This window comes from Suncus etruscus, chromosome 1 (genome assembly GCF_024139225.1).
Source record: "Suncus etruscus isolate mSunEtr1 chromosome 1, mSunEtr1.pri.cur, whole genome shotgun sequence".
In the NCBI taxonomy this organism is placed as follows: Eukaryota; Metazoa; Chordata; class Mammalia; order Eulipotyphla; family Soricidae; genus Suncus; species Suncus etruscus.
This window is the reverse complement of record NC_064848.1, coordinates 173,905,833-173,931,943: the sequence shown is the minus strand read 5'-3', so window position 1 is coordinate 173,931,943 and position 26,111 is coordinate 173,905,833. Positions and strand designations below refer to the sequence as shown.

The following is a 26,111-nucleotide window of genomic DNA, read 5'->3' as shown; positions in this document are numbered from 1 at the left end:
TACAAAAAATAATTTTTTTTTTGGAAATCCAGAGGAAGGTATGAGAGGGAGAGGGGGAGAGTAATGCACTAAAGAAAGGCCTTTGGTTTCTTCAAAGGTGGAGACAGCCCCAGTACACATGGCAGCGTGAAAGTATGAAAATGTGAAAGTACACATCTCAAGAAGGGATGCACATTGTTCATGGCCCGGCAATACACATGTTCAGTATCGATACATGGACTAGGGAGCTCATATGTGCTTCTTTTTTATGTTTATGTGCTCATGTGATACCAGTACATGAGTAAAAATAATTTTTTTTGTTTGTTTTGTTTGGTTTTGGTTTTTGGGCCACACCCGACGGTGCTCAGGGGTTACTCCTGGCTGTCTGCTCAGAAATAGCTCCTGGCAGGCACAGGGGACCATATGGGACACCGGGATTCAAACCAACCACCTTTGGTCCTGGATCAGCTACTTGCAAGGCAAACGCCACTGCGCTATCTCTCCGGGCCCGTAAAAATAATTTTTTTTTTTTCGTCACATCCAGCAGCACTCAGGGATTACTCCTGGCTCTGCACTCAGAAATCGCCTCTGGCAAGCTTGGGGGTCGGTCGCGTGCACCAGGCCTGTCCTGGTGATACTTAGTCTGATGCTGCTCATGTGACAGGTCTGCAGTCCAGCCATTTGAGCTTATCTCCTAGACACAGTTTTTAATTTTTGTTTTTATTTTGGAGCCACTCAGGAGTTATTCCTGGCAGTGTTCAGAGGACTAAATGGGAATCAAACCCAGGTCTGCTGCATGCAAGGCAAATGCTGTATCTGCTGTAGTATGACTCCAGGCCCTTCAAGTTTTTAACTTTAAGCCTCAAGTCTATTTGATTTTAAAGAGAATATTGATAAGTGTTTGATTTAGGCCACTCTTGAGGAAAACAAATAGCATTTGCACACTTTTGAACTCAGAGACTGCTCACGTAGAAGATGCCAAGTGAGTGCTATCTTAAATTAATATTTCCATTATTCTTACCTCAGATCTATTTTTAATAAATTTTAGTTTATATGCTTAAGTTATTAATAAGAGATTTATGTGTTCCCACATTTGAACTTTTTGTGGGGAGGCCACAGCCGGTGATGCTCAGGTTTCTCCTACCTATGCGCTCAAAAATCACTCCTGGCTTGGGGGACCATATGGGATGCCGGAGAATTGAACCGGGCATTCGAACCGGGTTCATCCTAGGTTAACGCATGCAAGGCAGAACCCCTACTGCTTGTGCCACTGTTGCAGCCCCACATTTGAACTTTTTTTAATATTTTATTGAAACAATTGTGATCTACAGGGTCCTTCAGAGTTGAATTTCAGATATACAATGAGTCAGAGCCCTTCCCTCCACCAGTGCCAACCTCTCTCCCCCACTTGACCCAGAGTGCATCCTATCCCACCACCATCTGGCCCCCCCAGCCTTTCTTTATTCCTTTCCTCTTTTCCTCTTAGTTTTATATAAAAAATGTGGGACTATGTAGTAAAATAGAGTAAGTCATGTCCTAAGATCCTTTACAAAAAGGTAGAAGCCCCAAATTAAAAGAGGCAAAAAAAAAAAAAATAATACAATAAAAATGGGCAGTTGTTGTTTGCATAGGGACAGCAAAATATGGAAAGAAAGGAAAAAACTTTGGCCTAAAACAGGGAGAACTTACCCATGAAGCACCCTGACATAAGACCAACTACAGGCCCCAGGCACACTAAGTTGTCTAACCCCAAAGTCTTTCTCTGTGGTCCCAGTAAAAGTTTTTCACAGTCACAACTGTTGCAGTCAGGTTTCTGTAGTTAGAGATCCTGGTTTTTGTACAGCTCCTATGTCGAAGTCAGGGTGATGCGGGAGCGTCTTCTGGTTTCTTCTCACCATTAGGTAGCAATGCAGAGAACCCTGCCCTGAAAGCAGGTTATTGCTGTTACCAAGTTGTCAGGGTGTCTTATGAATCCACTTAGCAATAAATTGATGCCAGGGCAGCAGTAGGGCCTTCCCTGATAGAAGTCTAATTCCTGATGCTATACACCTGATACTGAAAATCGGGCTGTTTCCATAGATGGGATCCAAGGTCATTTGAACTTTTTTTGTTGGTTTGTTTTGACACCACACTCAGCAGTACTTAGGGCTTATTCCTTCCTGACTCTGAGTTCAGGGATCACTCCTGGCAGGTTGGGGTCCATATTGGGTGCCCAGTATGGACCCATGTTGACTGCATGCAAGGCAAGCATCCTACCCACTGTACTATTGCTCCAGCCCCCACAGCTGAATTTAATGTAGCAATATGTCATACATAGTTTAACTGTAAATCAATGAACTTTTTTTTTTTTTGGTTCACATCCGGCAGCACTCAGGGGTTACTACTCACTGCCCTTTAGTATGCCAGGCAAACGCCCTACCTCCATGCTATCTCTCCGGCCCCCAATGATCAGTATTTTTTTCTAATAACATATTAGACAATCAGACCTATTCTCATTGAAAGTATCTTTTAACGGATGATAAATTTTAAGAGCCAGAGAGATATATGTACATGTCACTGATCTGGGTTCCGTCCCCAACACCACAGATCTTCCAAATACCACCAGGAGTGATCACTGTGCTCAGAACCAGGAATAATCTCTTGGCACTGCCAGGTGTGCCTTTAAAAAAAAAATAAAAAGGGGCCGGAGAGATGGCATGGAGGTAAGGTGTTTGCCTTTCATGCAGGAGGTCATCGGTTCGAATCCCGGCATCCCATATGGTCCCCCGTGCCTGCCAGGAGCAATTTCTGAGTCTGGAGCCAGGAATAACCCCTGAGCACTGCCGGGTGTGACCCAAAAACCAAAAAAAAAAAAAAATAAAAAAAATAAAAGAAAAACATAAAATCAATGTAGAGAGAAGAAATTAGAGCAATTATAAGACCAGTATCAGGATTAAAGATGAGACCCAGAGAAGCAAGACTAGCCAAGGGTACAGTCTAGTAAACCTGCAGTCATTTAATTGTAACCCTTGGTTCACCCTTCAAACATAAGGACAAGTTAGATATAAATCAATCCTGATAGAGACTTGAATCTGAAGTCTAGAGAAAAATAAAATCACTGTAGGGACCCTTTGAAAGAGTACAGGGCTTTTGCACACAGTTGACCTGAGTTCAATCCCCCACACCCTGTGTGATCTCCTGAACACCTCCAAGAGTGATTGATCCCTGAATGCAAAGCCAGGAATAAGCCTGAGCAACACCAGGTGTGACCTCAAAACAAAAATTAAAAAACACTAGAAACATAAGCTGAAGGTATTGCTTAAAGGGCCCTGAAGCACTTAGTTTGCATGTGGAAGGCCTGGATTTGGGCTTATCCCTATATCATCCCTGATACCAACCTTTAGGTGCTAACTCAGCGGGATAGGGAGGGAGGGAGGAAGGAAGGAAGGGTTCATTTGGGCTTTTTGGGAGGGTGGGGGGTGGGGTTGGGCAGTGCTCAGGGGTTACTCCTGGCTCTGAGCTCAGAAACCGCACCTGGCAGGCTCGGGGGAATCATATGGGATGCCGGGAATCGAACCCTGGTTTGTCCAAGGTTAGAGGTAAGGTGTGCAGGCCTACCACTATGCTATTGCTCCGAGCCCAGAAGGAAGGGAGAGAGAAAAGGAAGGAGGAAGGGAGGGGAGGGGAGGAAAGGAGAGGAGAGTGCTAATACAGTGGATAATAGACTCCTGGAAGAAGTGAGGGAGGAAGGGAAGGAGGAAGGAAGAAAGGGAGAGAGGGAGGGAAGGGGTGATGAGAGGGGAAGAGAGGAGAGGATAGTGCTAATACAGTGGACAGTAGACTTCTGTTGGGTTACCAGCCTTGCATATGATCAAAGAAAACTAAAATACAGAAAAACAGTCTTCACTGGCAAACATTCTCTAAAGGAAATAATAAATTATCTTCCCTTTGAAGCAAAGGAAAATGATTCCAGGTGGAATCCCATATATTAATGAATAAAGAATGAATATGTTTAAAAAATATTTACATTAAAATATCAATATCCTGAGATACTTAAAGTTAAAATATGATGAAGTCTGGAGAGAGAGCTTAAAGGGCCAAGTGCATACTTTGCATACAAGAGACCTATGTTTGATGCCTGGCTCTGCATAAGTCCATTGTGGACTGCTGGGAGTGACTCCTGAGTCCAGATATGGGAGTAGACCCTGAACACCACCATATGTGTCCCAGCCCCACCTCCCCAAATACAGGATAGGATCAACATTAGTTATGGAATAGTGGGAATGAAATTATTCTCAAGAATTTGCATTGCAGAATAAAATAAGATAGTTATTTGCATGCTATTTTAATAATCATGTTTATGTTATTAGCCTCTAGAGTAAACACAATGAGTATGGCTTGTGAGAAAAAGGAATTTTAAAATTAGTCTCCTTTTTTTTATTGCCAGGAATAGAGAATCACACACTTGGCTGTGGTGCTCACCAGAGGTCACACACATGCTTGGTCATGGAACTCTCACATGTGGTTGTGATGTGTACTAGAGGTCACATACTTAGCTGCATGCTCATGCAGTGCTACATGTGTTCCCTGTGTTGCACATTTGGTTAATGTGCTCAGCTGGCTACATACTTGTAATATTTGTCCACTTGATTTTGGTGCACTGGAAATCTCACAATTTGACTGTGGGCCTCAGAACATGTGGTGAATACAAGGGACTGGATTCACAACTTAACATAAATTCTCTGTGTTATTTATTTATTTTGAGCTTTTTGTTTTGTTCTTTGGGCCATACACAACAGTGCAAAAAAAAAATCTTTTGAGCACTCATGTCAGGTATTGATTTCCAGAGATCCACTAACAAATTTATTTTAATCTTAGCTATTGTAAAACTTGTTTTCCTTTGAGAAGATTCTGAAATTGTTTACTTACTGGTGGAAATTTTGCCTTGAGTAAAAATATTAAGTTATGGGAGCATGAGTTGTTCAATGGATTTTCATATTTAGATATGTCAAAACCTTCAAGACCAGGAACAATCTAAAGGTCAGCATATTTTTTTTTTTCTGTTAAATGAAAAGATAGTATTTTAGTCTCTCTTGCAGCCTTCCAACTTTCATTGTAATGAAGAAATATCCAGTGACAGTGTATAGAGGAATGAATACACCTATTTCCCAGTCAATTGCTATTTACAGAAGCAAGTAGCAGATTGTATTTGATCTGCAAGCTGTCGTTTTCTAACTTTGGCTCAAAACACAAAAAAAGTTTATTAAACTGGAAACCTTAGTATGCCAGTCACCCTCTAAGGAATTTTACATGACATATTATACATTTGATGAATCTGCCAAAATAAGTTTATCACGGATCTGATTATTTGGGGAGCTGATAATCTGAGGCTTAACACATTTTAGAAGAAAATGCTTTGTGACAGTCTAGAAAACACTCATTTGGCAAAAAATAACTTTCATGAGGAGAAAAGTTGAAGAATTTCTTTCAGATGAACTGCATTATCAAATTTAAGCTAGATTTAATTTTGATATCATGTTCTCACTATTGAGATATGTATGCATTTCATACAGAGTTCATTGAGATAATACAGTGAATAGGGTACTTATTTGCACACAGCAAGCCCAGTTTTGTTCTACACCATGTATAGTCCCAGATCCCTAAACACAGCTGGGTACGACTCAAACAGTAAAAACAAAGTACTGACTAGAGTATTTATAATAGAAATTGTGCACTTGATTTAGATTTTTATGAACAATTAGGAGAAGCAGTGGGTTATTTCAGTATCTACCTAAGAATTGTTTTCCATTACTAAAAAAATTGTTCATAATCCTGTAAACAATCAGCTTAACAAAAACAGGGACCTTAGAACTTGATAATGAAAAATGTATCTCAGACATGCCCCATATATGCACCCATTATTCATCAGCATACCAGACAAGCGGATGATTGAAGAGCCATTTGTAAGCTATTTGCGCCATTAGTGATTTATAAAGTCTGCTCTATTTAACAATAACAAAGGGGATGAGTCCTTCAGTAAGAATTTTCAACTCCCCCTCCACACTCCACCCTCTCTCCTCCATGAAAGAATTTACAAATCTTTGTTATATAAATGAACAGTCATAAACACTAGGTGGCACACTTTCTTAGAGAAAAGCTTAACATAGCCTTATATTCCTTTCCCAAAAAGCCCTTGTCCTAGACAAAGAACTTGAATGAGGAGCTGGAAAGATAGATAGTACAGATAGAAAGATAAATAGTACTTGCCTTACACGAGTGTTATCCAGATCTGATTCCTGGCACCCTCTATAATCTTCCCTGAGTCCACTTATGTGATTCCTTAGCTCAGAGCCAGGAGTAAGCTCTGAGAACAGACAGTTGTGACCCCTTGTCCCCCCAAAAAACCAACATAGTTAATGAGATCAAAATAAAAATTTTTCCATTTTAATGTTTTAATAATATGTGCTAAAAGTAGAAAGATGAATACATTTTACGTATATATTTTTTGTTTGGCATGTCTTTTTTTGAGGGGGGGGGGTCCACACCTGGCAGCACTCAGGGGTTACTCCTGGCTCTACAATCAGATATCGCTCCTGGCAGGCTCGGGGGAACATATGGGAAGCTGGGATTTGAACCACCGTCTTTCTGCATGCAAAGGAAACACCCTACCTCCATGCCATCTCTCCAGCCTGGGCATGTCTTTTAAACATTTAATTTCCTCATCTTTGAGGCTCAAAATGGAAACTTTTTTTCCCATGTTAAAACCATGGAGCCAACAACACTGAAATCATGAGACCCAAACTTTTAACATCCAAACTTTTTTTTTGTGTGTGGTTTTTGGGTCACACCCGGCAGTGCTCAGGGGTTATTCCTGGCTCCAGGCTCAGAAATTGCTCCTGGCAGGCACGGGGGACCATATGGAGCGCCGGGATTCGAACCGATGACCTCCTGCATGAAAGGCAAACGCCTTACCTCCATGCTATCTCTCCGGCCCAACATCCAAACTTTTAAAGGTGCTTGTTATAATGGCAGTGCCAGGAGGAGCCACATGTTATTTGGGAAACTGTTTACATTTGGTAAGTGAAATATAGAAAGACATTCTTCAGTACCAGGGGCTAGAACACTTTTTTATTTAAAAGACTGCCAGTCATTTTGCTTTTTTCCCCGATTGACTTCTAATTATCACTTTATTTCACAAAGAAAGAAAGGGAAGAAACAACTAAACGCAAGATTCTGAAATGACAAGTTCTCGCTCTGTGTAGGTACAACTTATAATGACTCCATATATAAGCAACACAGTGACTCAGGGCTCTTGCGGGAAGGTCACCAGGCCTTTATAAGAAAAGGTCTGTTTGCCCTTTTATTTTGATGAGGGCATGATTAGATTTTTCTGTCTTTACCCATAGAATGACTCATATATGAACTCATGTAATTCACCAAATGAAAAGAAAAAACCAAGATATCCAGACTGCAGGCCTGCATTTTTGTCAACAAAAGGGGTATACTGAGACTGAATAACTTCTTGTCCTTAAGTCACTATTTATTGTACTTAAAAGCTGTAGGCCCAGGAGGCATAGTACAGTGGCTAAGGCACTTGCCTTTACACAACCAATCCCCATTTGATTTCTGGTACCCTATGTAGTCCCCAGAGTACCACAGGAGTGCCCCCTGAGCACAGAGCCAGGAGGCAGCCTTGAACACGGTGAAGTACAGCCATCCTCCCCCTTAAAATTTAAACTTAAAAGATGGGCTAGAACCATAGTTCATCTGGTCAGACACTTAAATTGCTTGCAGCCAATATATATTTGATTCCTTTACTTTTTATGAGTTAGACCCTGAATTTGCCAGGAGTCATTCCTGAGTGTAGAGCCATGAGTAAGACCTGAGCACTGCTGGAAATGGCACAAAAACAATGAATAAATATTGGAACCTAGAGAGTGTTCAGGAGGTAAGGTGCTTGCCCTACACTCGGCCTACCAGGTTGGATCCTTGATACCACATATGATGGCCTGTGAACTTCCAGGAGTGATCCCAAAGCACAGAGTTTGGGATGAGGGGTTAAATCCTGAGTACCAGGGGTTGTGGCCTAAAGTGAAACAGGACAGAAGCAAAAAGGATTTAGTTTAGCTGAATTCTTTTCTGTTGGGTATGAATTTTAAATAATTTATTTTAAATTTTAAAGCCTTTTAAAAAAAACTTTTCTGTATATGTGGCCCATTTCTTCTGAGGATTTATATCAGATTTACTACTTAAAAAATGCTCAGCCTTACAGGCTGCCAAACAGGTACCATATGGTCTGACCCTGCCCAGGACTGACTGCCAGGTACAGATTAGCACCTAAGTACTGCTGGGTGTAGACTCAAAAAATTGAAAAAAAGATCCTGCTATTGGAAGCCTTGTTATTTCCATGATAATAAAAAGAATTAAAGTAAGGAAAAAGTTAAAAGAAAGAAAAAAAAAAGTTCTTATAACTTGAAAGATTAACTACATATGTTATATATTTGTTGTTTCCATTTTTCTTGTTATATTTATAGCATGTTGAGAGAGTATTACCTGGGCCATACCTGCTGGTGCCAGGTCTACTCCCAGCACATTGTTCAGGGTTTGCTGTGGGGACCATGCAGCACAGAGACAACCTCTGCCTTCTCGCTAGCCCATTGAGCTATCACTCTGGTCCTGCTTGTAAAACATTTCCTCTGTACTGATACATCTTCTTGTCCTGTTGCGTAGACTGTGTATGCATCATTATTTTTCAGTGTCATCACTATGATGTTTATCAAATGATGAAAGTGAGCTAGAATTACACCTATAACTTAATAATCAGATACAGAAGACTCATGTTAACTAAAAGTCTAGAATAATTTGCTGTACACCAGAACATAGGGTAGCTGGCTCTCTATGATATGTGAAGCAATCATTAAAAGAACTGAGAAGCAGAATCCTTGTTTGCAAAATTTTTCGTAAGTCCCCTAAAAGTCATCCTTAAAGAATACAAAAGGTCTTACAAGCCATGCAGACAACCATTTCTCATCTTCGTCAATTTATTTATCACCAGATAATTCCTAATGAATCATAATCCTGATTAACCACTGACTCCTTTTGTTTCTTAGTGAAGGAGTATAGCAAACAAATATTTTCCCAGTGAATCAGCATAGAAGTCTTGATTTTATTACCTTTGCCCTGACTTTCCAGACAAATCTAATTGGAAATTTTGCCTTTGGGATCTCACTTGACTTCTGTGTATGGATGATGGATTGGGCTATGAATTGACATTACAGATGTTGTGCAAACAACTCTAGTCTTTAGGAATGTTTTATCAGTTCTGAGGGAGCCGCCTGGGGTGAAAGAATGTCTGTCTGCACATCTTTCTCACAAAGCTCATATTCTGTACTCTTAGTGTAATGTTGATGGAAGAGTTGCTAAATTAAGTTCATAATTAATGTGCCCATCTTAGGGATTTAGTGATTAAAAAATATTTCTGGAGGAAAGAGCCCTAAAAACAACTCAACAATGAATTTCAAAATCTAGAAAACATTTGATTTTTCACATTTTATTTATATTAGTTATTTTGGTTTTGGCACCATACCCAACTGTGCTCAGGGGTCATTCTTGGCAGTATTTGAGAAACTATATGTGAGGCTGGGAAACAGATTGGAATCTGGGAATTAAACTCATGTCAGGCACATGCAAGACAAATGCCCTACCCACTATATTCTAGCCTCTAGAAGACATTTTAATGAAGTGATAGTGTAATACTAGTTTTTCACTTTACTAATAAAATTTTTTTTTATGTTTAGGTTATGATTTTCACACCCTTCTTTGGGGGGGGGGGATTGTTGGGCTACATCTGGCAATGCCAGGGGTTTTTCCTGGTTCTGCACTCAAAAATGACTCCTGGTGGTATTCTGGGGATTATATGGAATGCCAGAGATTGAACTTGAATTCCCTGTGTGTAAGGCAAGTGCCCTATCTACAGTACTATTGCTCTGGTTACATCTTAAAAAAAAATTTTTTTTTTTTTTGGTTTTTGGGCCACACCCAGCAGTGCTCAGGGGTTACTCCTGGCTGTCTGCTCAGAAATCGCTCCTGGCAGGCACGGGGGACCATATGGGACACCGGGATTCGAACCAACCACCTTTGGTCCTGGATCGGCTGCTTGCAAGGCAAACACCGCTGTGCTATCTCTCCGGGCCCCTCTCTTAAAAATTTTTAATATGTGTCTTCAGAACTTCTTTATCAGGGCTTACGGCTCTACTTTATAATCAGACACTACTTAGAACTTTACTAAGAGTGAATGGAATGTTTTCATAGAAACAAATCTTCAAATTTTTCCCCAAAATTTTTACAATTTAAAAAAACCTCTAGGGCCATAGCGATAGCACAGCGGTAAGGCGTTTGTTTGCCTTGCATGCAGCCAACACAGGACAAACCCTTGTTCAAATTCCGGCATCCCATATAGTCCCCTGAGCCTGCCAAGAGCCAGGAGTAACGCCTGAGCACCTCTGGTTGCTCTGGGTATGACCCAAAACCCAAAAATAAATAAACCCTCTAAATTTCCCTTTTTTTTGTGGAAGGTGAAGGGGACCATATCATATGAGGGATTGAACATTCGGTCTCCAGCCCTCTTAACTATCTCCCTAGCCCTAAATTTTTTGTTATATGACTCCTGAAGCTATAGTGAAACTTGACCTCAGAATTGTGTCATCTAATCAACAAAACTTTCTCTTCCACACTGCAGGTGAAAGCACATAAATAGCACAGCGGGTAGGGCATTTGCCTTGCACACAGTTGTCCCAGGTTCAACCCCTGACATTCTATATGGTCCCCAACCCTGCTAGGAGTGATTTCTGAGTGCCATTTGGTATGGCCAAAAAAAAAAAAAACAGAAGGGGCCGGAGAGATAGCATGGAGGTAAGGCGTTTGCCTTTCATGAAGAAGGTCATCGGTTCGAATCCCGGCGTCCCATATGGTCCCCCGTGCCTGCCAGGAGCAATTTCTGAGCATGGAGCCAGGAGTAACCCCTGAGGACTGCCGGGTATGACCCAAAAACCACACACACACACACACACACACACACACACACACACACACACACACACAAAACAGAAGTGACTTAGACATTATGAAAGTGAAAAACTTTATTTTGCTCTTGGTCTTAAGGGAAAGACTTTTTCATAGCTATCTTTATTCCTTTTTTCTTTATTTAGTATGGTTGAAGTGTAATCTTATGCTTTATACAATGTTATGGGGACTTGGATGTTTTATGAGTTACATTTAAAAAGGTAGTTTGAGAGACCCGAGTGTCAGTGCAGTAGGGCCTTTGCCTTGCATGTGACTGACCAACCCAATTTTGATCTTCTGCATCCCATATGACCCCCCCCCAGCAATGCCTGATATGACAAAATCAGAACAAAAAAATAAAAAAAAAAAAGGGTACTTTCAATGTATAACATTTAAAATTCTTTTCATTAAAATGATCTCTTTTGGAAGGCCGAAGAGATAGCACGGAGGTGGGGCTTTTGCCTTGCATGCAGAAGATGGTGGTTCGAATCCTGGCATTCCATATGGTCCCCTGATCCTGCCAGGAGCAATTTTTGAGCACAGAGCCAGGAGTAACCCCTGAGCGCTGCTAGGCTGACCCAAAAATCAAAAAAAAAAAAGTTAAAATAATTTTTTTAATTCATTGTTAGTGTTGGACTTTTATTTACACTAACTTGTTTAAATCAAGCATTTTATATTTAGGTTACATTGTATTTAAATTAGCAATAACTTAATAATATTGAAAAGAATGTGGTTTCATATTACTTAATGTTTTGTTTTGTTTTGTTTTTGGTCACATCCAGTGGCGCTCAGGGGTTACTCCTGGTTCTGCGCTCAGAAGTCACTCCATATGGGATGCCAGGATTCTAATCAGGTCCATCCTGTGTTGGCCATGTACAAGACCTTACCACTGTGCTATTGCTCCAGCTCCAATATTATTTACAATTTAAACTAGGGGCCTGAGCGATAACTCAGTGTAAGGGCGTTTTGCCTTGACATAGCAGACTAGAATTCACCAGCATCCCATATGGTCTCCCACGCCTGCCAGGAGCAATTTCTGAGCACAGAGCGAGGAATAACCCCTGAGTGCAGTTGGGAGTTACAAAAACAAAAATTTAAACTAAAATATTAAAGTACATGGGACCAGAGTGGTAGTGCAGCGGTAGGGCGTTTGCCTTGTATGAGGCTGATCCAGACCTGGGTTAAATCCTCGGCGTCCCATATGACTCTCCCCAGCCAGGAGCAATTTCTGAGCACATATCCAGGAGGAACTCCTGAGTGTCACTGGTGTGGCCCAAAAAACAAAAATAAAATAAAATAAAAATATTAAAGTACAGGCTAAATGAGCTTTTGAGAATGAGCAAAGGGTGAGAAACTGGGTTATTCATATTTATTTTTGTCTGGGAACCATCACATCTGTTTCTAAGACTGAGTAATAATGACTTGTCGGTGTGGTTATGGGAAGTATATACCAGTTTTGTTGTGCAAACGATCAATCCTTTTTTTGTTTATTTTTGGGGGGGTTCTCATCTAGCAGTGTTCAGGGGCAATTCCTGACTTTTTGGGAGTCACTTTTGGAAGTATTCAGGAGATCATGAGATGCTGGGAACTGAGCTCTGGGACTCTTGCTTTTAAAGTATGCATTTAGTCTGTTGAGCTAACTCTCATTGATCTTACATCTCATGAGAACTTTGGAGATCTTGCCTTCCAGTTTATTGACATTTCTAATCTTTTCCCTTAAAAAAAGATTTTTTTTTCTTTTTGGGTCACTCCCAGTAACATTCAGGGGTTACTTCTGGCTCTACGCTCAGAAGTCACTCCTGGCAGGCTCGGGGGACCATATGGGATGCCGGGATTCGAACCACTGTCCTGCATGTAAGGCAAACACCTTACCTCCATGCTATCTCTCCGGCCCCACCAATTGCTTTTTAATAAGGACAGAAATTATGTTTTTGGGACAGGAGACGACTCTGTGGGATGGGGTATGTAGCCTGCAGGAGCTCCAGATTCTAGCCCAGCACTTTGTGGTCCTCTAAGCACTAAGCTAGGTGTAGCCTTTGAACCCTGCCAGTTGGGATCCAAAAACCAATAGGTAGTATTGTTAAATTGTACCTAAAAGAATAGGAAGTTTTCACAATAGATTACATTCTTGCAGAGAAAAATACTGTGAAAACAAAACCAGAATCAAGCCAGAGATCATGTCTTTTTCAATGACTATTGTGAGAGTTTAGAGTGGTTCTAGAAAGGAATGAGGGAACTTAATTGCAACTTAAAATTCTTTGTTAGCTTCTTGTTCTTTAAAAGATTTTTCTGGGCCTGAGCAGTGGTGCAAGTGGTAGGGTCTTTGCCTTGCACGTGCTAACTTAAGGACACACTGTGGTTCAATCCCCCTGCATCCCATATGGTCCCCCAAGCCAGGAGTGATTTCTGAGTGCATAGCCAGGAGTAACCCCTGAGCGTCACTGGGTGTGGCCCCAAAAAAGAAAAAAAAAAGATTTTTGTATTAAGATGTAGTGATCATCGGCCCGGAGAGATAGCATTGGAGGTAAGGCGTTTGCCTTTCATACAGAAGGATGGTGGTTCGAATCCCGGCATCCCATATGGTCCCCCAAACCTGCCAGGAGCGATTTCTGAGCATAGAGCCAGGAGTAACCCCTGAGTGCTGCTGGGTGTGACCCAAAAAAAAAAACAAAAAAAGATGTAGTGATTAAGTGCTGTTCAAATAACCTGTGTGTTGATAGTTCTTTGTCATTAACATTTCTTATCAGAAATTTTTCTTTTGTTTTATAGGGACCACATATAGCTTCGGTGACATTAGCCGCTTATGAATGCAATTCAGTCAATTTCCCTGAACCACCCTATCCTGATCAGATTATTTGCCCTGATGAAGAGGGCACTGAAGGAGCAGTTACTTTGTGGAGAATCATCTCTAAAGTTAGAATTGAGGCCTGCATGTGGGTAAGTATCCATTTTCCACTTGAGCATTCTCTATCACTATCTTGATGTGGTGGTGTGCTTCCTTGAAATTTAATTCAGGTGGACCCGGAGAGATAGCACAGCGGTGTTTGACTTGCAAGCAGCCAATCCAGGACCAAAGGTGGATGGTTCGAATCCCGGTGTCTCATATGGTCCCCCGTGCCTACCAGGAGCTATTTCTGAGCAGACAGCCAGGAGTAACCCCTGAGCAACGCCAGGTGTGGCCCAAAAACCAAAACCAAAAAAAAAAAAAAAAAGAAATTTAATTCAGGTATATACCTAGTCATGAAGCCACCAGGTACCTAATTCCAAGTAAAAGATTTCTTTTAGGAAAGCACCTCTTGTTTATGAATGACAGTACAATGATGACATGAAAAGGACTATAAATAATATGACTGTATCACTTTAAAATTTTTAGCAATGCTTATATACTTGTCTACACAGACCAGTGGATGGGCATACTATCATTCCCTATTGGTAAATATTTTATGTCTCACTTTAAGATGAAAATACTGTTTATCATTTTTAGAGAATTTATTTCATTGTCTAAGTTTTTATAATGTCAGTGTTATGGCTGGAGAGATGGTCCAGTGGATAAGGTACTTGTCTTATATGCAGCTACCTCAGGTTTGATTTTCATGACCACCTAAGGTCCCCCAAGTATTTCAGTACTTCAAGTACTGATCTCTGAATGCAGAATTGGAAGGAAGCCCTCAGTACCACTGCATGTGACCCAAAAAGAAAAAGAAAAGAAAGCTGTAATATTAGTGTAATATACAGACATCTCTTAATGAAACTGAACTATAGTATTAGTATTAAACAATATGGTTGTATACAGTAATCATTACGTTGTATTGGGGGTAGGGAGATAGTACAGCAGATAGAGCACTTACTTTGCATATGGTTGACTTGGGTTTATTCCAAGCATCACAGTACCACTGGTAATAAAGCCTTATTTACTTTTGAATAGCAAGTTTATATTTAAAAAAAAAATTTTTTTATTTGGGGCCAAAGCTATAGCACAGTGGGTTGGGCATTTGCCTTGCACCCTGGCATCCCATATGGTCCTCTGAGCCTGCCAGGAGTGATTTCTAAGCACATAGTCAAGAGTAACAACTGAGCATTGCCAGTTGTGACCCAAAAAACAAAAACAATTTATTCTTGGATCTAAAGACATAGTATAGCAGGCAGATCACTTGCCTTGCTTTTTTTAACTAACCCAGGTTCAATCCCCAGAATCTCATATGGTGCCCTGAGCATCTCTAGATATGACCCAAAAACTTTAAAAAAAATTTTTTTTCTATTCCCAAAAAGCCTTCAAACAACCAAGCCATCGACATGTCCAGGTAGATCAGCCCTCTGAACTGAAATCTTAGGCCTTTTCAAAGTGCATCAGGACTCTTTTTTGTTTGTTTGGGTTTTTTTGGGAGCCACACCCGTTGACAGTCAAGGGTTACTCCTGGCTATGCACTCAGGAATCGCTCCTGCTTGGGGGACCATTTGGGACGTGGGGGGATCGAATCAAGTCTGTCCTAGGCTAGCGCTTGCAAGGCAGACACCTTACCTCTAGTGCCACCACGTCGGCCCCTCCTTTCCTCTTTTCACCCAGCAGCCATGACATCTAACCTCCTTTACCCAGCTCCACAGTTCCTAAAGTGCACAGCTACTTAATGTGGCCATGCAACAACCCCCTCCCCCCAATTTCACAGTACTTACAGCCCAATAGAAGCTTAGCAGATCTGATGTGAAAGTTGCGTGGAAGCCCATTAAGTTCAGTGAGAGAAACCAGTGACAAAAAGTTTGAGCATCACCAAACAGCTCGGGAAATCCTCAAGCAATGACTTTAGAAATATTATTGTAAAAAGTGACAATCAGTCATCACAAATTGACTTTGTCTTTGATAAGTCCACTTTTTTTGTTTTTTTTGTTTTTTTTGTTTTTGGTTTTTGGGCCACACCCGAACCAACCACCTTTAGTCCTGGATTGGCTGCTTGTGAGGCAAACGTCACTGTTCTATCTCTCCGGGCCTGATATGTCCACTTTCTATTTTGTTGTAGCAAGCACTATGAAGTAAAATTGTTCTGTTATATGTTTGCTAATGTGGCATCCCTGGAGAAACATTGAACAAAGGAAGGTTACACCAGTGGTAGGATACCCAAAACAACTGTATTAGGAACAGCTTTGAAAAATCATGGTGTTACAATAAAAAAATTTTTTTAATTAAAAAAAAAGTTTCTACACTGTAGGGGCTAGAGAAATATACTACAAGAGGTGAGGCATTTGTCTGGTATGGGGCTGCAGCAGCTGCAACACTGATTTAAATCCCAGGACCACATATGGTACCCTGAGTATTGTCAGATGTGACCCAAAATCAGACAAACAGAAAAAAAGATTTTTGGGTTTTATTTTTCAGACTCTCCAGCTTTGCTTTAGAATCTGCTTGACTTCAAGTACAAAAATTTAGAATTTTGCTCCTTCCTCAATTAGGGGGAAAAATAATTAACGTTTTCATTTGTGCCAGAAAAATAGTATAGCTATTATAGCTGTTATAGCTTGAATATAGTCCATCTGGATGGTCTCCCTCACATTATATGGTCCCTAGAACCCTTCCAGGAGTTGACCCTTGAGGACAGAGCCAGGAGTAAATTCTGGGTACAGCCAGGTATGGTTCAGAATCAAAAAAAGAACAAAAGAACAACAAATACATTTTCAGTTGAATCACCTTCACCTTAAATAGTCCTCAAAGCCCTTCCATGAGTTGACCCTTGAGCAAAAAGTCAGGAATAAGCTCTGAGTACAACCAGATGTGAACCAAAAACAAGAACAACAACGAACTTTCAGTTGAAGTAACACTTTATTATAATATGTAAATTTTAGTTTACATTGAAAATCAACAGATGTGCATAGACTGCACTAGAAGTTCAGTTCTGTATATCATCACACATATTTCTCTCGTCCCGATTAATTGCTTATAATCTAGTAGTTTAATTTTGTTTCATTCGGTTTGTCAGTTTTCTCGATAGACCACATGATTGAAATCAATGTTTTGCTTTCCCTGTGAGTCTTATTTCACTAATCCTCTAGGTCCACATATGTATTTGAGGGGTGAAGAGGTAAAATAGAGCCTAAGGCACTTGCCTTGCATACTGCCAATCTGGGTTAGTTCCTCAAAATCTCATCTGATCTCCCTGAAGTAATTCCTCAGTGCACAGCCAGGAGTAAACCTGAACATCGCTGGATGTAGCCCTAACCCCCCTCCCAAATTTATATTTATATTTATGTCTACATTATACATATGTATACATTATGTCTACATTATACATATGTAGATATACATATATAATGACTTTCTGATTTTATTCTGTCTTCTTCCCCCTCCTTCCTTCCTCAGTTAAGGATATTGCTGTGATGTGGGGGGGGGTCACACACTCCAGTCATATTTGGTTGTAGTCTAGGCACATCATGTGGTGTCTCACACCTTACCATGTGTGTGCTAGGATCACAGACATGCGAACTGCCTGGCACAAACACCTGTCAGCATATTGTATTGCACTGGAGATTGAACTCATGGCTTCATGCTTGCAAGAAAAGTGCTTTAGCCACTGAGCCATCTCCCAATCCCTATACCACATCTTTATTAATTAGTCAAGGGACGGGCATTTGTTTGTAAATTTTGTTATAATCTATGGGTATTGTAAAGAATCCAATAAGAAAGAATGTACACATTTATTAGAGTTTAATAAACTCTCCAAAATTATGTGTATTGTTTATTTCTTTATTATTATTTATTATGTATTTATTATTATTAAGACCTGAAAGTGACTGGACTGTAGATATTTTTTTTTTTTTTAGATTTATTGGAGAGGTTTTTTGGTTTTTGGTTTTTTAATGAAATTGACACTTAGGGGGTCGGAGCAACAGCACAGCAGTAGGGCATTTGCCTTGCACACGGCAAACCCAGGACAGATCTGGGTTTGATTCCCAGTATCCTGTCTTGTCTTCTGAGCACTGCCAGGTGTGGCCCAAAAACCTAAATAAATAAATTTGACACTTAGGAGACAGAGTTATAGCACAATGGTAGGGCATTGGCAGACTCAGGTTCAATCCCCTACGTCCCATATGTTCCCCCGAGCCTGCCAGGAGTGATTTCTGAACGCAGAGCCAGGAATAACCCGTGAGCACTGTTGGGTGTGGCCCAAAAAAAATAAGATAAAATAAATGAATGAATGAATACATTTGACACCTAAATAAAAGATCATGTTATTTTTTGTTTTTGTTTTTTTAAAGATCAAGTACTTTGTGCTTTTTGTGGGGCAGAATTGGGTCACACCTGGCTATGCTAAGGGCTTACTCCTGGCTGTGCATTCAGGAATCACTCTTGGCAGAGCTCAGGGAAGATATGGGGTACTGAGAATATAACCCAGGTTGGCTATGTCTAAGACCAATACCCTGTCCACTGTATTCTCTAGCTTTTTATATTTGGTTTTTGGGTCACACCTGGTGGCGCTCAGGGGATGGATACTCCTGGCTTTGCACTCAGAAATCGCTCCTGGCAGGCTCAGAGGACTGTATGGCATGCCGGGAATCGAACCAGTGGTCATCCTATGTTGGCTGAGTGCAAGGTAAACACCCTGCCACTGTGCTATTGCTCCGGCCCCTCTGCCTTTATATTTTGTGTATTTTAGTATGCATCTTATTTTTCTTTGCCAATTCAAGAAGCAGAGACTTGAAGGTGATACATTGATATTTGGGGTGATTGGTGGTGGTGGCATCTGTTTATTTTTTGTTTTCAAGCCACATCAGGTGGTGCTCAGGAGTTACTCCTGGCTCTGTGCTCAGGAATTACTCCTGACAGTGGTCAGGTCACTATATGGAATGCCAGGGATCGAACCCTTGGTTGTCTGCATGCAAAGCAAATACACTACCCATTGTATTATTGCTCCAGCTGCTTCCTTGCTATTGTTCCTTGCTAATGTGGGGGAATGAGTAGAATTAAAATATATATGGAAGTAAATATGTGCAATTAGATATGATATATGTAACTCCAGGTTAGATTTAGATCCATTGTTATACTTCCTTTTTAACTTTAAGGAAACTTGTCATGAGTTTGAATCATATGACTTCTTTCAGAACTATTGAACATTTGACCTAATAGGCTTTAGAGAAGTTCATGTTTTCAATAAAATGTTGCAGTTAACTTTTCTTCCTGCTTTTTGCTATAAAAAAAAAAGATTTTTTAAGGAGTCAGAGAAGTTGTACAAGGGTAAGGCTCTTGCCTTGCTTTTGTTTGACCCTGGTTCAATCACTGGCACTGAATGTGGCCCTCTGAACACTGCCTGGAAGAGCCAGAGTGATAGTACAACTCAGCAGAGCCAGAAGTGAGTTCTGAGTACATCAGGGTGTACTCAAGCCCCTTAAATAAATAAATAATGCAGGGAGTAATTCCTGAGCACAGATCCAGAATAAAATTTAAGCACAACTGGGTATAGCCCCAACATCACCACCCTCCAAATTTTAACATGTTATTACTCAACTTCAGCTAATAGACCCCTGGCTACTATGATTTTTTTCTATATCCCTCTTCATTCTGGGATCAATCATTATTTGCATATTCTTTTTTTAGGGTTTTTGTTTGTTTGGTTGGTTTTTGGTTTTTGGGTCACACCCGGCAGCGCTCAGGGGTTACTCCTTGCTCTATGCTCAGAAATCGCTCCTGGCAGGCTCGGGGACTACATGGGATGCCAAGATTCGAACCACCGTCCTTCTGCATACAAGGCAAATGCCCTACCTCCATGCTATCTCTCCGACCCCCATTTGCGTATTCTTAATTTCAAATATCTCATTTCTCTTAATGTTAAAAATCTTATACTTAAAAAAAATACAGTTGAGAGGCCAGAGTGATAGCACAGCAGATGGAGCACTTGACTTGCTTGCTTTTTACCAGTGTTCGATCCCTGGCATCCTGTATGTTCCCACCAGAAGGGATTCCTGAGTGCAGAACCTGGAGTAACCCCTGAACATTTCTAACTGTGGTTCCCCAAAGAAACAAACCAAAAAATAAATAAATAATAATAATAGTAATAATAATAATCGTAGCTGCCAGCCCAGCTCCACAGACTCACGACTCAATTCATCTTGGAAAAGATGTAAGCCAAGTCACAAAAATTCATGGACACAGCAAGAGAATTAATTGTAGTCTCTTCAGATCATTTGTCCAATTGGTATTCAAATTTCTCTATTTATATTTACATCATTGTTTTTCTTTTTAAATTTGTGTGCTAAAGAAGTTGAATTGTTTATCAGGTATTGTCAAGTATCCACAATATGGATCTTACTGATTGTGTTTTAGTTGGTGTATTTATATGTTTTGTTTCATGCAAGGCCTTGATCTCCTCTGTTCTATCTCTCTGGCCCTTTGTTCACAGTTTGATTTGTGTTTCATTCCTATCTTTCCATGAATATAACTTCTTCTTCTCTTCTCTTTCTCTTTCTCTCTGTTCTTGAAATGTAACTTCATTCTTTTGGCAATTCTATTTGTTCTTTTTCAGAATTCTTATTTTATGTTGTAGATAATGCAGTCTCACTTGGAGATCAATAGTTCTACACATTGGAATATTAAACTGTGATCACCAGTGTTTGTCTTTCTTATTTTTTTCTTTGGGATTCTTTTCAAGCAGAGCCAGAGTAAATCCAAGGCCTAAAGTTGCTCTTGAGAGGGGCCGGAGATATAGCATGGAGGTAAGGCGTTTGCCTTTCATGCAGAAGGTCATTGGTTCGAATCCTGGCGTCTCATATGGTCCCCCATGCCTGCCAGGAGCAATTTCTGAGTATGGAGCCAGGAGTTTCCCCTGAGCACTGCCGGGTGTGACCCAAAAACCACAAAAAAAAAAAAAAAAAAAGGGCAAAACAAAGTTGCTCTTGAGAACTACTAGTGCTTTTTTTTTTTTTAGGGTAATGGTTAGGGTTAGAAATAGGGTTTACTGAGGTCAGAGAGATAGCACAGCATTAGGAGTTTTGCTTTGCATGGGGCTGACCCGGGAGGGACCTGATTCAATTTCTGGCATCCCATATGGTCCCCCAGCTTGCCAGGGGTGATTTCTGAGTGCAGAGCCAGGAATAACCCCTGACCACTGCTGGGTATGGCCCAAAAACCAATCAATCAATCAATTAATAAATAAGTAAAGTTTAAAAAAAAGAGGATTTACTGTTGCTTTTTTATTCACTGTAACTCAGAGAAAAAAGAATGATTTAGGGGCTAGAGCAATAGTAGGGTATTTGCCTTGCATATGGCCGACCCAGGTTCAATTCTCAGTATCTCATATGGTCCCCCAAGCCTGCCAGGAGAGATATCTGAGCACAGAATGAGGAGTAACCCCTGAGCACTACCAAGTGTTGCCCAAAAACCAAATAAAGAAAAAAAGAATGGGTCAAAGTTGAGAATTTTCCTAAAGATTTTGCTTCTTGCTTTGATACTTATTCTGTGTTTAAGCCATTTAAGTCTGAACCAATTTCCTGACTTCTTTTCTTTGTTTTCATCCTTATGTCCTATGATAATGGGAAGGGAGGGGGATTTTTTTTTCTTCAAAAACAAGAATCCACAAGTGACTGAAACATGAGTCACTCAATGAATGTCCTGAGGAAACAAGCATTTTTCCTGTGATGAAAATTTATCCATCCTAATGTTGATTTTACAAGGGGCTTCCTGACCACAATTTATTAAAAGTTTCAGTTCTTCCAGAAAAGTTTTATTTAGTCTAAAACACCTTCCTAGGAACAGATTTCATAGAAAATATTTCTCTTAACAGCTAGACTGAAAAATTCTTATTATCAAGTTATTTGGGTATTAGAAAGAGGAAAGACTATACTTTGCTTACTTATACATTGCCATTACATCTAAGCATGCTTTTGGTATGATAGGAAAATATGGATCTGGTTTGTGTTATGGTTCTTTATTGGGACAAAATCTCACATAAGCATTTTGTTTTCTCACATAGGGTGTTGGCACAGCCATCGGAGAACTGCCTCCATATTTCATGGCCCGGGCAGCTCGCCTCTCTGGTGCTGAACCAGATGATGAAGAATATCAGGAATTCGAAGAGATGCTGGAAAATGCAGAGACAGCACAAGTAAGAACAATGGGAAAATTTTAATTGACCACAGATTAACCCAAAAAAGGTTATAATTAAGATGAAATGGCCAATAACTATTCTGTCTAAAGATGAAAACTGGGGCCCGGAGAGATAGCATAGTGGCATTTGCCTTGCAAGCAGCTGATCCAGGACCAAAGGTGGTTGGTTCGAATCCCGGTGTCCCATATGGTCCCCTGTGCCTGCCAGGAGCTATTTCTGAGCAGACAGCCAGGAGTAACCCCTGAGCATTGCCGGGTGTGGCCCAAAAAAAAAAAAAAGATGAAAACTGCCAATATAAGAAAAAGGGATGTATAGTTTATGGTAGAATAGTCAAAAAAGTAGAGTAGATATAAAAAAGTGATCATGATCTTTTGTTATTGTTTTATTGTTTGTTTAGGGACCACAGCTGGCATTGCCCAGAGCTTACTTATAACTCTGCTCAGGGATAACTCCTGGCAGTGCCACGGATTGAATCAGGCTTGGCCCCATGCAAGGCAAGCTCCTTAATCCCTGTACTGTTGTGTTGGTCCCTATAGGTGATAATAATGTTATAATAGAAAGATCAGCAATATTGACAGTGCAGACAAAGCTTAAAGTGCTCTACCGGAAATCAGAGTAAATCACCTTGCCAGTAAGATAAAGAAGACAAAGCACTATTTATCTGTTTTATATTTGTAATCATTACCAAGAAGAGGATGGAGAGATACTAGTAGTACTACTAGTACTAGAGGTACTAGTAGTAAGGTCTTGTGACTTACCCTAGTTCAAATCCCTGGCACCACATTTGGTCCCCGTAAGCAACCTTTGAACAAAGAGCTAGAAAGAGACCCTGAGCACTGCTGGCTGTGGACCAAAAACAACAAACAGATAATAATTGCCAAGATCATTTGAGGAACATGGGGACATATAGGTGACTAAATTATAGTATAAACTATCAGAATGTTCAAAATAAACTTTCTAATAATTCCAACTATACCATATCCCTCTGACATTATTTGGGAATTCCTAAAGAGATTTCCTAAAGAAAACTTAAGGAAAAATTTCTTTCTTTTTTTTTTTTTTTTTTGGGTTATTGGGTCACACCCAGCGGTTCTCAGGGGTTACTCCTGGCTGTCTGCTCAGAAATAGCTCCTGGCAGGCACGGGGGACCATATGGGACACCGGGATTCGAACCAACCACCTTTGGTCCTGGATTGGCTGCTTGCAAGGCAAACGCCGCTGTGCTATCTCTCCGGGCCCCAGGAAAAATTTCTTAAGGAAATTTGTTCAGTTCCAGTATTCTCAGAGCTTAGCCAAAGCCCCAAGTTTCCAGACCTCTAAAGATATTGAAATATCAACTGATTTTTTATTTAACCTTTATGGGCCAAGTTGTCACTGTGAACATAGGCTACATTTGACATTTGACAAACAAGTGCAGTATTGCCTCACACATCAATCAGTTCTCTAAGTTGATCACTAGTGCATTTGGAGAGAAGCTTTGGGAACAAGTTGAGGAGTAATTACCCATCTGAAAGACTGGGGAGATTTCATAAACGAATCTGTATATCAAGCAAGTGGAGGTGCTGGGGATTGAACGCAGGGCCTCTTGCATGCTAAGCATGCGCTCTACCACTGAGCTACACCCCCCCATACGAATCTGTATATCAGGCCAAGGGAGTGACTTAGTGGAAGAATCCCTGCCTTGTCAGGAAGAAAGATGACACTAGTTCACTCCACAACACCATCCCACTTTCTGCGTGTGATCCCAGGGACACTGCTGTTTGAGATTCCCCTCACTCCGTAACAATTGTGCATACAGGGGCTGGAGAGATAGCACAGCGGTAAGGCCCTTTCCTTGCAAGGAAAAGGATGGTGGTTCAAATCCCAGAATCCCATATGGTTCCCCGAGCCTGCCGGGTGTGACAAAAAAAAAAAAAATCTCTTGGTGACCTCTTTGGGGCCAGAGAAATAGCATGGAGGTAAGGCATTTGCCTTTCATGCAGAAGGTCATCGGTTCGAATCCCGGCGTCCCATACAGTCCCCCGTGCCTGTCAGGAGCAATTTCTGAGCATGAAGCCAGGAGTAACCCCTGAGCACTGCCGGGTGTGACCCAAAAACCACACACACAAAAACAAAACAAAACAAAAAACAATTGTGCATGCAGGCACAATAACTAAACATATGTATCCCTAGTAAACATTACAACCAGGTGTATGGCTCCCCTGTCATCACAACAGCAAACAACTAAAGGAAGGGGGTGAGGGCAAGGAATCTGGATGTCATAGTTGAAGCAATGGATTAGACAGGAAGCAGCTGCTGAGATTACTAGGAAGCTAGAGAATTAGGAGCAGAAACTCTTGGAGGAGGAAAAGAAACTCCTGGCTTTGAGTGCCTTCTAATCTTGAGAAAACTGCAGGGCTCCATCCAGAAGGAGGTGAAGTGAGGAGACAAGTAAAAGACCCACAAAGTAGAACAGCAAATCTCGAGGAGAATAGAATGGAAGAGCCATCTGTCCCTTTCTCCAAACCCAATGAAAAGCAAACTTTTTCCAAGGAGGATCTGGTTAATAATCATCTTGAAGAGACAGCTGGCAGGCCATGCAAGTCTTCCCAGGAGAAAGAAATCTTTTCCCGAAGAACTGGTTGATGACCTGGAAGAGACAGGAAATGGGGTTATCTCCAAGAAAAAGAAACTTCTCACTCTCAGCATGACCGTAAAAAGTTGCTGGTATCAAAACTTGCAGCTCCAAGAAAAAGAAGTTCTAAAAACTATCTCAGGAGGATTAAAATGGGCATTTCCCTGGTAGAACATACATTGATGATATTTCTCAATCTATCTCCTATACTCCAATAACAATTAAAATTCAGGACCAAAGAAATAGCTCAATTGACTAGAGAGTATGCTTTACATGTAGAACTCCTGGTTTCGATTCTCAGCCCTGCATATGGTCCTCTTAGTCCTGCCCAGAGCAACAAGCCTGGAAAGAGTAACTCCTGAGTACTGCCAGGTGTAGCCTTTTTAAAAAAATGGCAAAACTAAATTTACAAGAAAAGGATATTTAATATAGCCTAGCCTTTATTGGTAGGGAAAGAAGATTTTTCTAGACAAATGAATAGCATAACTAAGATCACAAGAAGTCATTTTTCCTCACAGGAAGTTCTAAATATGGCATGTATAAAAATATGTATAAAAGTGTAAATTCTTGCTTTTATAAAACCTTGTGAAGTTATTTATGTAGTATCCGTTTCTCCTTAAAAGCAGCCTTATGGTAGCCATAGAACTGACTCAGTGGACTGGAGCTTTGTTTGCAAGAGGCCCAGGTTCAGTCCCTGCACTACATGGTCCCAGCACCATCAAGATCAAGCACCATGCCAGGAGTAGCCCCTGAATATTGGGGATATGACCTAAAACAAAACGAAAAAGCTTCAATGTGACTTAATTCTCATTTTTCTTTTATTTTTTTATGGGGGGGTGATTTTTGTTTATTGGGAGGAAGGTGGCACATCTGACTGTAGTTAGGAGTCGCTCCAGGCCAACTCAGTGAACTATTGTATAATATCAGGGACTTTCTCAGTGAGTATGGCTACCAGGCCATACCTGGTAGTACTCAGGAGGTTTTGGGGGAGTTTTTTTGTTTTTGTTTTGGGGCCACACCCGGTGACACTCAGGGCTTATTCCTGACTCTGTGCCCAGATATTGCTCCTGACTTGGGGGGACCATATGGGACGCTAGGGGATTGAACCACAGTCTGTCCTAGGCTAGTGCTTGCAAAGCAGATGCCTTACCTCTAGCCTCACCTCGCTGGCCCCCTCAGGAGTTGGTTTTTTTTTTTTAGTGCTGGGTTGACTATGTGTTCCAGCCCTTTGAGCTAGCTCCTGTGCCCTTCTGGCAATTTTAGTGTTCATTTTTGTTTTACTTATTGTTAGAGGTTGGATTTTATAGGGCTGGAAGATAGTACAGGGGTTAAGATATTTGCCTTCCATGTAGCCAGTTCTGATTTGATTTCCAGCATTATATTGTTCCTCTAGC

The 26,111-nt window shown here is 40.8% G+C and overlaps 1 protein-coding gene and 1 non-coding gene across 2 annotated transcripts in view; one reads left to right on the top strand and one right to left on the bottom strand.

Annotated features, from left to right (window-relative positions):
* Positions 1-26,111, top strand: part of VMP1 (vacuole membrane protein 1) — a 130,489-nt gene that overhangs the window by 41,413 nt on the left and 62,965 nt on the right. The window contains exons 6-7 of the mRNA XM_049772183.1: positions 13,789-13,956; positions 21,969-22,100. Coding sequence (XP_049628140.1) covers positions 13,789-13,956; positions 21,969-22,100 — 300 coding nt within the window. The remainder of the gene's footprint in view (positions 1-13,788; positions 13,957-21,968; positions 22,101-26,111) is intronic.
* Positions 23,658-23,729, bottom strand: TRNAA-AGC (transfer RNA alanine (anticodon AGC)). The gene has a single exon. It is a non-coding gene; the product is annotated as a tRNA-Ala (tRNA).